We start from the raw sequence: 12,820 nt of genomic DNA on the forward strand, positions 1-12,820 counted from the left end.
GAAAACAATAAATCAAAGTCCACTTGACATGTTTGTCTGTTTCTAAACTTCACATTTCAATTTCTAAATTTTAATAATCACTGCAATGAGTTAGCTCTAGCACAGCGACTGGCATATTTACCGTGATGTAAATGTGTTGCTATATAAATGTGTATTCTCTTCTCCTCCCTCCCCTCTCTGTCATCCACAAACAATTGCTATATGCCAGGTGTTGTGCTAAGCACATTTTTTTATAGAAATATTATCCCATTGGATTATATGACACAAAAAGTGGGAATAAGATTCTGCATAATCTAGGAACACTACTACTAATATTACTACCTGTAACTTTGCAGGTGGGAGAAGGGAAAATAAGTATCCTCTCATTCACCAAAGATGTAAGTGCCTACTGCTGTAGGATGGTTCAATTGGGACTCTTCACCCAAAATACAGAGAGAATATTTATAGATAACCTTGCTGGACTGATTGCCAAATAGATGAGTACAATCTCTGGGAAGTGTTTAAAAAACAAACAAACAAAAAAAAAAAACACTTTTCCTTTGATTCAGTAGTTTTATTGGATTGAGTGTATGTATTGAATAAAATGGTTGATTTGAAATTTAAAAGGATGATTTAACAATTGCTATAATGTTAGGAAAAAATTTTTCTTATTATAATTGCTAGCATTTATATTACACGCATGTGCCAGACACTGTGCTAAGTGCTTTAATAATATTATCCCATTTGACCCTCACAACAATCTTGAGAGGCAGGTGCTATTATTATCCCCATTTTACATTTGGTGAAATTGAGGCAAACAGAAATTAAGTGACTTGCCCCAAGGTCACAAAGTTAATAGATATCTGTAGCTGAATTTGAAACTCAGATCTTCCAGACTCCAACCCCAAGATTCTTGGTGATATTTATGCTTAGAGTTAAAAAAAAAAATGAAGCTAATATCCTTGGCCCATTTTACAAGATCCCATTAGATTTACATTCCTCCCACTGTACTGCCAAAACCTACATCATAGCAAAATGAAGTGTCCCAAAAATATTAGTTCAGTTTTAAGCTAAATATGAAGGTTTTGAGGGACATCCTAAAGTCGTCTTCTTTACTGCCAATTTTCTAAACGTTAATTTGGGGGGGGGTTGTCATTTCTCCCAAACAAATATAAGCCCTTTGAGAACAGGGACCACTTCCTTTTGGCCTCAGCATCGCTAGTACCTAGCACAGGGTTTGGCTTTAGGCACTTAAATGTTTATTGTTGATGCCTTCTAAAATTTCTATGTAAATCAATAGGTATGAAGATGGATACTGGTTGATTAAGATACAGTAGAAAGGGACAGCCTGGATATACTTGTACTGATGAATAGGAATTTATTTGCTCATGATTTCATATCAACTATTGATAAACCATACGTAATTAGATAGATTCCATGTATTCATGTACTCTATCTATGTACTCTAATGACAAAAGCCTGGTGCACATCCTTTCTTTTTCTCAGTTTTCTGGGCTTTTCTTTAATCATCAATGATTTTATAAATTTTATAAAGGGAGAATGTTATGGCCAGAACTCTAAATTTTCATTCACATTTTTCACTCAACTCAAAGCCAACTGTCTCTTCATATCTGTGGTGATATTAATGTATTTGATTCTGAATGGCTGTTTGGTCCAATTTGCTGGTTTCTTCATCACATGTCCAACGATAGTTTATGCTCAATGTGACATAAAAATTATAATGATACCTACTGCCAATGAGAATCAAGTTCAGAACATGTCCTAAGAAAATAGTATCTTATACAAAGGACATTAAAGGCAAGGTGAAAGTCTTCCATCAAGGCTGAGAAATCCCTTCCAAGTACCCTTAGCAGTCATCAATTATCATGCAAATACCCCTAGAGCAGCTCTTTGAATCACTACTATTACTAGCTAACATTTACATAGGTTGAGGGTTTATAAAATATTTTGTATACATTATCACATAACCACAATCCTGTAAGTCAGATTTTACTGGAATTATTATTTCCATTGTACAAAGGAGAATACTGAAGCTGAGAGAGGTTAAATAAATTGCCCACTGCCCCACAGTTAAGCTTTGCACTGTCAGACTATCTTCACCATCCTGGATACATTCACAGCATCCTTGATAGACTAAAGATTTCTTATTTAAAGGAATAGATAGTGTGGGTTAACCAGTAACCAATGGACAGTCACAGCTTTCCCCTCAGAGCTAGTGTTACTTAAAAATGATGCAAATCTAAAGTCTACAGAGGCATATGTTTAAGCAGGCATTCTGCAAGGACTGTACTTTCTCCCTATAATTATGCTTTTGCTGTCTAAGATTAATCAGGAAAGTTAATGATGCAAAAAATTACATTTATAATCCAGGATGAATACAACTGTAGTGCAAGCTAAGATCTGAGTGCTATTAAGGTAAATGGAATTAATGGACTGTCCCTGGCAATCTTTATATCTATCAGTTACTAATTAACATTCTTCTGTAAAGAATAGTTTGTTGTAAGGGGGAAAAAATTCAACCCAGAAGCAACAACGCTAAAACTCGCAATATATTTCATCCCGGCTGGCTGTTGGGAAGGAGGGCTGAACCTGGATTCAGAGGACCTGGGTTCAAATCTTGGCTCTGTGGTGCAACATTGGACAAGAACACTCAACATCCAAAAGAGGCCACCAGCCAATGTGTCTGCTGTCTTCCTATTTGAATCTAATCTTCATGAAGCCAGGGACTAGTTTTGCTTTTGTATTTCTATCTCCAGTCCTGGTACATAATAAACCCATAACAAATGTTGTTGGGGTTTTTTTTTTTATTCATTCATCCATATAAGTCATTTGAATTCATCCATTCATTCATTTATTCATCTGTTAATTCCTTCCTTCCTTCCTTCATTCATTCATTATTTTAAGTCACTTGAATACAAACTCTTTGTGTGTAGGAATTACTTTTACTTGTTTCCAAGTATCTAGTACTGTGTTTCTTACATATGTTGTTTGTTCTTTTCAGTCACATCTGACTGTGACCCCTTTTAGGGTTTTCTTAGCAAAAATACTGGAGTGGTTTACCATTTCCTTCTCCAGCTCGTTGTACAGATAAGGAAACTGAGGCAAACAGGGTCAAATGACTTGCCCAGGGTCACACAACTAGTAAATTTCTGAGGCCAGATTTGAACTTATGAAGATGAGTCTTCTAAATTCTAAGCCTAGTGCTCTATCCGCTGCACTAACTAGCTGCTGCTTATTGTATAGTAGGAAGTTAATAAATGCTTACTGATCAATGGACCTCTCTGGCTCAGTTTCCTTATCTCCACAGTAGAAAGCTTGGTTTTAACTGTAAAGTGATAACCATTTCCCAGGGACTAGATGCTGCTAATACCAATACTGCAACAGGGAGTCTTTCAGTAGCAAGCAAGAAAGAGGTCATCGGTAAAATCTTTTATGTAAAGGCATTTATTTTATGCATCTGCAAATGATACCCACTAAGGGTGAACTTTTGTGGGAAATGTTGGTTTCAGCTACTAATACAAGAACCAGGAAGAGTAAGCAATAAAACAAGAGAGTTAAATTAGCCAGCAAAGGAGAATGAACCCAGTGTTATCTTTGGAAGTAATCATGCCAGTTTACTGCTTCATCAAAAGGCTCCTACCTTGATTATGATTATCCTATGTCTTCAGGTCTTGCATTAATTTTAAGCAATTCTGTAAGCTCTTTATACCTCTGGAGTACAGCATCTTCTATTTTTCTTTTTTATTCTTTTCTTTTTCCTTTCTTTTCTGTTTGTTTTAATATATTATGAAATGATGTTTGAGACAAATTTATCTTCTTGCAATTGAATCAGCATCACCATGTCAAATGCCAGAAATTTACAACAAAGCCTAAATCTGAAAATAGGCATTGGGGTCCCCTTTATTATAAAGATTATGGGGCTTAACTGATTTTTTTTTTTGTTATACTTACAGTGGCACTTGCCTGGAATGAAACATCACTCCATTCTGATCACAGTCATACACACATACACACACACACACACATACATGCATGTGTATATATGTATATATCCATGTATATATATGTATATTTTTAATATATATTTCTACAGGCATAATTGTTAGAGAAGGGATTCAAAAATACAACTTTTGCTTTTTTTTTTTAAAGGCAATTGGGGTTAAGTGACTTGCCCACACAGCTAGTAAGTGTCAAGTGTTTGGTCTGAGGCTGGATTTGAACTCAGGTCCTCCTGGCTTCAGGGCCAGTGCTGTATCCACTGTGCCACCTGGCTGCCCCAACTTTTGCTTTTTTTAAGTTGAAAAAAAACACCTAAAATTTGTGCCTTCTCTATTTCTTTGGGATGTTTCCAATCTCAGCTTAATTTTAAATATTTACATGGTTTTGTTTCCATATTTCTTTGTAATAAAATCTCCAATATAAAGGAAAGCACAGAAATAGCACACACTAGAAGGTTCAGCAAACTTAGAGAACTCTGCCATAGTTTTTACAATATTTCTGATTGAATTATTAAGATTTGTCATCTTAAATCTCAAAACTCTAAGGGTATATTGGACATTTTAACCTGGATATCTCAAAGATAGACACTTTGGGGTGAGGGTGTAAAGAGTCCCAGTTTCAAGGTCTTCTGTAGATTCATTTTCCTAAAACTATAGCTCATTAGCCCCTACAGGTATGTTCCCTTTAATATTCATTTAGTAATTAAAACTAGTTCAAAGTAAAGGGATTTAATAAGTTGGCATTGCAGTTGTAATGCTACAAAACATTTTTTCAACAATCGTAGGGCTATCACTCTCTCAGCTACATATAATTTCAATTTGAAAAGTGACCACAATCTTAGAGAATAAACTAGTAGAGTGATAGACACTTAGGGAATCTGAGTGGTCAAAGTAGCTTCAGGTCTGGCACTAGGGCCAATAGTTTTGCTGTAAGATGTCATGGACAATGGAGGGCTGAGGATAGGTAGGTAGGACAGAGAAATGCCCCAGTTCTTCAGTGTCAAAGAATATTTTCTTCTCAAAAGAATGGATCTTCTTCCATTTCTTTTCTATTTCCTGCTGCCTCTGGTCACACATTTCAGCCCCTACTCCTCTTTCAACTGACTCCTTCAAGAATGTGTCATTTTTTGTTTGTTTGTTTTGTTTTGTTTTGTTTTAGAGAATAACCAAGGTGTTACTAACCTTTGGCCAGCAAATGGCTAGCTGCCCTCTCAGATGATGAATTTGGATTATATGGCTTCTTCCCACTTCATAAGGGACAACAGTATGAATATATCTTTGTGCTTTCTTTAACTGCATGTCTTATAGGTATCTTAAAGCTCAACACTAAGAAACTGCACTCCTTTCCCCAAGAAACTTCCACCCTTTCTAACTCCTATTGAAGCATACTGCCCTCCCCTCAGACATCTAGGCTCACAATAGCGGTATCATCCTTGATTGCCCTCTCTCCTTCACCCCCTGCCATCTAATTGTTGCCAAGTTTGGTTGATTCTACTTTTATAACATATCTCATACATGCTCCCTGCTCTGACACTGGTACTACTCTGGTACAAGCCCTTATTGCCTCATGCCTATACTACTGTAATAACCACCTGGTTAGCATCCATGCATCAAGTCTCTCTCCATTCCAGTTTATCCTTCACTCAGCTATCAAAGGGATCTCCATTAGAGATAGATCTGATCACGTCATATACCTTTCCTTAGTCATTAAATTCCTGTGGCTTTTTATTTCCTCCAGAAATCAATATGAAACTCTTTAGTTGTCTTTTTAAAGCTCTTCATAATCTGGCCCCTCCCTGCCTTTTAAGTCTTTTATAACCTTATATAGGCAGCTAGGTGGCACAGGGGATAGACCACTGGGTTTGAATCAGGAAGACTCATTGTAATGAGTTCAAATTTGACTTCAGACACTGTGTGACCCTGAGCAAGTCATCTAACCCTGTTTGCTTGATTTTCCTCATCTGTAAAATGAGCTGGAGAAGGAAATGGCAAACCACTCCAGTATCTCTGCCAAGAAAACCCCAAATACGATCAGGGAGAGTCAGATATAACTGAAACAACTGAACAACAACAACAAATCACCTTCCTTCCCTCCTAAGTACTTTACATTTCAGTGACTGTCCTCCTGGATTTTTAATACACGAGACACTCCACCTCCCAACTCAGTGGATTTTTATGGGTTGTTTCCTATGCCTGGAATTTTCCCTCTCCTCATCTATGCTTCCTGGATTCCTTAAAGCTTCAGGGAAAATCTCATCTTCTAAACCTTTTCCTGGTCCTCTCTAACATTATTGCCTTTGATTTAGAATTATCTTCAAACTATCTTCTATCCAAATATAGTCATTTGCATGTTTTCTCTTTATATTAAATTGGGAACTCCTTGAGGGCAAGGTGTTTTTTTTTCCTTCTTTTTTTTTTTTTAATTTAAATCTCCAGTACTTAGTACAGTGCTTGGCAGATAGCATGTCCTTACCAAATTCTTTTTTGAGTTGCTTTGACTTTAATATTGAGTTGTCTCTATTACTTGACCCTTGTTTTCTGTGACTTCATAATAAGGCTAGGAAAAAAATCAGTTCATCAAGATTGAATCCTTGTCATCCCTACCACCAAACTTTGTAATAATAAACAACCAATTCTCTAAATTAGCACCAAGAGTCATTCATTTGGTTGTATGTCATAAATCCCTAAGAGATGATTACAAAAAGAAAAACCTCTTTAAAGAGTCCACTTTTTTTCTTCCAATATACTATAAGTTCTTTGAAGACAGTTCCTGTCTCATTGTTTTCTTGTGTTCCTGACAAATAGTAAGCATTTAATCAGTGTTTGTTGATTGGTTGGACAGTTGATTGACAGAAAGAAAAGAAACAAAAACAAATATGACCTGACAAAAATAACAATAATGGTGACAATAATATTAGTTGTTACCACACTAAATATTCAAACTCCAACCTACATAGAATAGAAAGCTTTCGAAAGATAGAGACTTAGTAGAGGAGATCAAAGATACTCGGGGACAAGGGTGAGATTCACACCATAAGCATTGGCTTGTCTACTATTGGAGTTGTACAGAGGATGCACTATAAACAATAACTTTATATCCTAATAGTTTGATTCAGCTACAAAAAGTGGTTGTTTTATCTACCAACGCAAGAGTAAATAGGACATTGTGTGGAAGTACATCAAGACAGTGATTTGCAGCACATCAAAAACAAATGATACCATCTTCATTATTTTATCGTCATCATAATTTAACAGTAAGATGCAAAGATATAGTTGAGATGCACTTTGTCATCTTTGAAACATATAAGCTATCTGAAATAACTTTGTTAAAGATGCCCATCTTTCTTTGTGTTTCATTCATCCTCTCTGCTCTGGAGCCCTGGAAGATACAAGTTCAAGATTATGAAGGCCAAAGGCCTTGAAATTAAAAGGAGTGGAGAGGAAGATTCCAAGGAGTAGAAATTACAGCTCAGGCTGTTTTGAGGGAAGGAGGGGATTTCAAACGATGATATCATGGGATGGTGTCTTGACTCCCAAGTGAATTGGATTTAAGTGAGGCAGAGTTGAACAAAGTCATTAACTTCACTCTCTCTTCCAGAGTCATTGAAGTCTAGTGGCAAGACAAAAGTCAAGACAACTGGTGATGGCCCATCCCCCAAGTTAAAAATCAGGTGAACCCTTCAATCTTGTCAACGAGGTCCATTGAAATAATACGTTGTGTTTCTTTTTTAGGCTCCATGTGTATCAATAAACACAGTTCACTCTATTGTAATCAACAAGGCTATTGTGAGAGCTACCTCTATTCATAAAGTTTTGTTGTCATTGTTCTGGAAATAAAATCCAGTATAGGTAAACAACATTTCTGTCAAAAAGAGACCTCCCAGTTTGGTTACAGGTTTTCCAGTAGAGTCTTCCACTGCTGGAGTAGTGAGGATTCTCTATGCATAATCTCCCACTTAAATTTGTAAGTTGTCCAGGAAAACAAATTAGTCTGACATCTAAATCAAGCATCAAAGGAAAGCAAGTTACATGGAAACAAAGCATGGCCTTTTATTTCCCTCAAAATAAAATAAAAATGCCTCAAAGCTACTGAAAGTCAGATAAATGCATGTGAAAAAGTAGAAGGCATCCACTGAATATATTCAGTGGTTTGTACTGGCTTTTTAAAAATAGCATCCAAGCAGGATACTGGATTAAGTGTCAGAAAGATGTGGGTCAAAATTCCACCTCAGACAATCACTAATCATTTTACTCTAGGAGAGTCATTTGACCTCAGGAGTTTGCTCATTTTTAAAATGAGGGAGCTGTACTCTATGAAATCCAAAGTCGCCCCCATTCTATATCTATTATCCTCTGTGCTTATGGTCTGTGCTTAAATAATGAACTAGTGGAGAGCTACTAAGTAGGTAGCATGCAATTAAGAATTCTGATACAGAACTTAAGTCTTATGGACAGAGCTTTAGACATGGAAGCAATATTACAGATGGTTTAGACCGAGTCTCTTGTTTTACAGATGGAGAAACAAGTCAAGAGAAGTAAACTAACTTGTCTGAGGACATACAAGTAGAAAGAGGCATGGCAGCATCTGGACCCAGATCATAGAATCATAGAAGGAAACTGAAAAGGTCATTTGTTCCAGGTCTCTCTTTGTAGACGTAGGAAAACGAGGACACATAGGGATTAAGTGACTTGTCCAAGCTGACTCCAGTTCTCTAACCTTAACCCATCACTCTTTTTCACTATGCCATACAATTACCCCTTTTCCATTTTTTTTAAACTACACCTTTTCTTTTATTATTATTATTATTTTTAGGCAACTGGGGTTAAATGACTTGCCCAGGGTCACACAGCTAGTAAGTGTTTGGTCTGAGGCCAGATTTGAACTCAAGTCCTCCTGACTTCAGGGCCAGTGCTCTATCCACTGCACCACCTAGCTGCCCCTACCCCTTTTCCATTTTACCTCATCCATGTGCCTAGCTCTAAATCAAGTGCTGAGTCAATTATGTACATACAGTGATTGTTCTCAGAAAAGAGAGATCCTGAGTCTTTTCACAAGGATTCTATGGAGTCACAATTGAGGAATGATGAACATATAACTTCCCAGTAGTCATAAAATAGATGCCAGGTGATATTTGGGAGTCTTGGGTACAGATATCAAGTTTGAATAAGTCAAGTAGGAATCAAAAGTCTCCATATCACATTATAGACTCTACCATCCCTCCACTCATATCCTCTTAAGGGTTAGCACGAAGGATTAAGTCATCTTAGAGGTTAAACTTTGAAAACCTTCATTTATTCCCGGCCATCGTTATAAGGGGCAACATTTCTTTTTTTTTTAATTCCCTGATCACAACCCTCTCTTATTCATTTCCTATGGCATCAACAATCATAAAGAAACCATGAAGAAGTCATAAACAAAAGATCATATTTAAGTATTGCTTACATACTTACTGTATTTTGTTGGTGGGCCCCAAGAGTTTTGAAGAAGCTCTAAAGGTATATAAAAGGAAACTAATGTGCTGTATGAATGAGAAACCATAAGCCAACTTTCTGATCACTACAATCTTGACAGCTTTGGATGGAGCTAAGGGCTATAAGGAAGTATTTGCCAACCCCAGGAGCCTCCTGGCAGTAGGGCTATAAATATGTAGGTCGGATGCTTTGGGGGGCCTTTTATTTTCCTACTCTCAATTGGAACACTCTTGCTCCACACCTGTGATTTCATCCATAGTGGAAAGTCTCATCGTGGAAAGTCCTTCCATGAATATAGATCAGCAACTCCTTTCTAACTTTTAACTTTAGAGAGTTGTTTCCTTCACTGAGTAGTTAAGTGAGGTGCTTAGGGTCAACACAGACAGATGACACTTTGGCCCAAGTCTTGTTGACTAAAGGATGACTCTCTGTCTACTATTCCATCCCACCTCTTGTTACTAACCCAACTAACAGATTAATCCAGGAGGACTAAGTAGAGATTCTGAAGAGCACATCTATGAACCATGAGTTTGTAACTAAACTAACTATTCGAAAACTAGCACAGGATAAAAGAAAAAAAAAATTCCTCTTTTAAACTTTGCCCTAATTTGAGATTGCCATGAAAGAATATTTATCGATGTAATTTCCCCTTTCATCCTTCAACCTGCCCTCTCCTTACTACACCCTCCAAATGGAAACAACAGCATCAACCACAACTTTTTGTGAATGGAAATCCCAAACTGGAGCACCATCTTCAATTTATTTTGGCACGAAAAGCCTTGGAAACATACTATTGACGGAGTAACAAAGCTTGGGGTTTATATAGCACCCTTCATCCAGAGGGTCACCTCATTTACCCTCAAAAGTGGATTTATGAAGCAATAGGGAAGGAACTTATTTCACCCCATTTCCCAGCTAGTGAAACTGAAGTGCAGGGACATTACTGAGCCTCTTTCTAAGTCATCTAGTTGGACTAGAGCAAGGCTTGCTATCTTCCAATCTTGTTTCTCTTTAGCAGCTTGATCGATCTCTCTCTCTCTCATCCCCCTAATTGCCTCTGAAGCCTACATTGACTCCTCAGTCTGACATATACCTGAAATAATCTGGGGCTAGATAATTAAGTAGTTCAGTACATGTCACTTCAGTAAAAGAAAATGTTGCCTAAGAGGTCAGAATGGAGATATGTGTCTGATCCCACATCTAAGTGTTCATTTTTCTTGATGACTTTCCTAAAAGGTCTTGTCTTATATTGATGGATGGAGTGGTGTGTTATGATATTTTTGAGGTGATGGGGGAACATTTTAATTCTTTGCACTATTCTTTTATTATTATTATTATTATTTCCTTTCTTGACCAGAGGAAGCAGAGATATCTGAGTTAACCAGTAGGAGTGGAACACCAAATACTTTCAGTTGTCAGGCTTCCTGCTTGACCTAGACTGAATTTGGGTTCGTAGAATGGGCCAATGAGCTGAGTTCAAATCATAGCTATTCTGGTTATTAACTGTGTTGCCTTGGGCAAAAAAAAAAATAATAAATGAATAAATTCTTTTACATCAGAATGTGTCAATCATTGAGTATAGAAAACATTATTCTCATGGTTGGGTCATGAGGAATCTGGGCCATCTGGGCCTAGAGAAGATCATGGGTGAAGCTAGATTAGGGGACCAAACCTCAATAGGAAAACTTAAAAAATTGATTTATCACCTAGGCTGGGAATGGAGAGTTTTCTTGGAAACATATTTTTAATTACCTTGTATTTATATATTCTTCCTGCAATGACTGGAGATTAGTACCAAGAGTTCAGAACACGTAGGTTCAGTTCCCATCTCTGACACTTACTAGATGTATGACTAGGGATGAGGCACTGACTTCTCAAGCTTTCTCAATTTCAGTTTCTTAATCTATAAAATGAGGATGCTAATAAGAGCACCTCTCTTACAGGGCTGTTGTGAGGCTTACATATGATAATGTATATAACATTTGTTATTGGCCAAGTGCCAGAAGCCTGGAGTCAGGAAGACTTGAGTTCAAATCTCACCTCAGACACCTACTAACTATTTGAACCTGGAAAAGTCACTTAACCCTGTCTGCCTCAGTTTCCTCATCTGTAAAGTGAGCTGGAGAAGGTAATGGCAAATCACCCCAGTATCTTTGGCAAGAAAACCTAAAATGGGATCATGAAGAGGCATCCGTAACTGAAATGACTGAACACCAGCAATGTAAAATACTTTGCAAACCTCCAAAAACTAAATAAAGGTTAGTTGTTTTTGGTAACACTATATTGTTATCTTAGCATCAAAGACCTAGATATGGAAGTAAACTCAGAGGTCATCTAGTTCAACCTCATCACTCTACAGATAGGAAATCGAGGCCTGGGGAGGTGAAGTCACTCATCCAAGACCACAAGGGTAGGTCGTCATCATCAAATGCAAATACTGTCCTATTGTACAAACCTAAGAAAAATTAATTCTTTGAATCTGGAGTGTGCAAAGGTAGAGAGGGAACAGAGGTCAGTATCATATGTCTAGTTCTCAGATCAGAGACAAAAGGAGGGAGAAATGGTAACTAGGAATCATAGGTGACAGTTCATTGACCGCAGGGAGCATGATGGCTCAAGAAGAGTTTGAGTGAATATCAGTGAGATTTAGTAAAAAGTAAAAGGAGAAAGCCATGGGACCAAGAGCAAGATTGCCTAGATTAGTGCCAAGGGGAAGGGAGGAAAGCTTGGGAAGCTGATTTCATGTGATCAGTAAGAACTGAGGTCAGGGAAGGAGTTATCACAGGACACAAAACAAATCCACCTATTACTTGGCTCCAGGAAAAAGAATGTGATAGGGAATTCTACAGCACCCACATGAGAAAGATTCACAGGCAGTGCTAGGGAACCTCTCTGTTCTCTTCCCTCACCAGGTAGCAACCCTGGTCATTCTCTTAGGTAATGTAGAATCCAGATAAGAAGGCAAGCAGAAGAAAAAAGCTTGTATACCTACCTACCTACATACATACATATGCATATACACATACATATACATGCACGCATACACACATACATACATACACATGCATACATATGTATGTAACTATATCTTTCTATATATCCCTTTGGGTTGCAGAGAGCCTGTAAGAAGCTAACCAGATGTGAATGCCCCAGTGTAAGTGTCCCAGGCTCTGACTATGTGGGGGTTCCTAGATAAAGGTGGCTGAGGAATATTTTAAGAAGGTGACCTTTCTCAAAGAGATAGGTAGAGGATATGCTATTTTTAAATGACCTGAGGGTCATAGCATCCAACCCTTAACTTCACTAAGGTACATGGATAGTACTACTCTTCCTCCCTCCAACATAGAGCC

General features: G+C 37.5%; 1 protein-coding gene across 1 annotated transcript in view; it reads right to left on the reverse strand.

Moving 5' to 3' along the window:
- The window catches only part of ZNF385D (zinc finger protein 385D), a 968,814-nt gene that overhangs the window by 206,222 nt on the left and 749,772 nt on the right, over nt 1-12,820 (reverse strand). Inside the window, exon 4 of the mRNA XM_027872398.1 lies at nt 9,450-9,488. Coding sequence (XP_027728199.1) covers nt 9,450-9,488 — 39 coding nt within the window. The remainder of the gene's footprint in view (nt 1-9,449; nt 9,489-12,820) is intronic.

The sequence above is a fragment of the Vombatus ursinus genome, unplaced genomic scaffold (genome assembly GCF_900497805.2).
Source record: "Vombatus ursinus unplaced genomic scaffold, bare-nosed wombat genome assembly UNPS02014799.1, whole genome shotgun sequence".
NCBI classification, from domain to species: Eukaryota; Metazoa; Chordata; class Mammalia; order Diprotodontia; family Vombatidae; genus Vombatus; species Vombatus ursinus.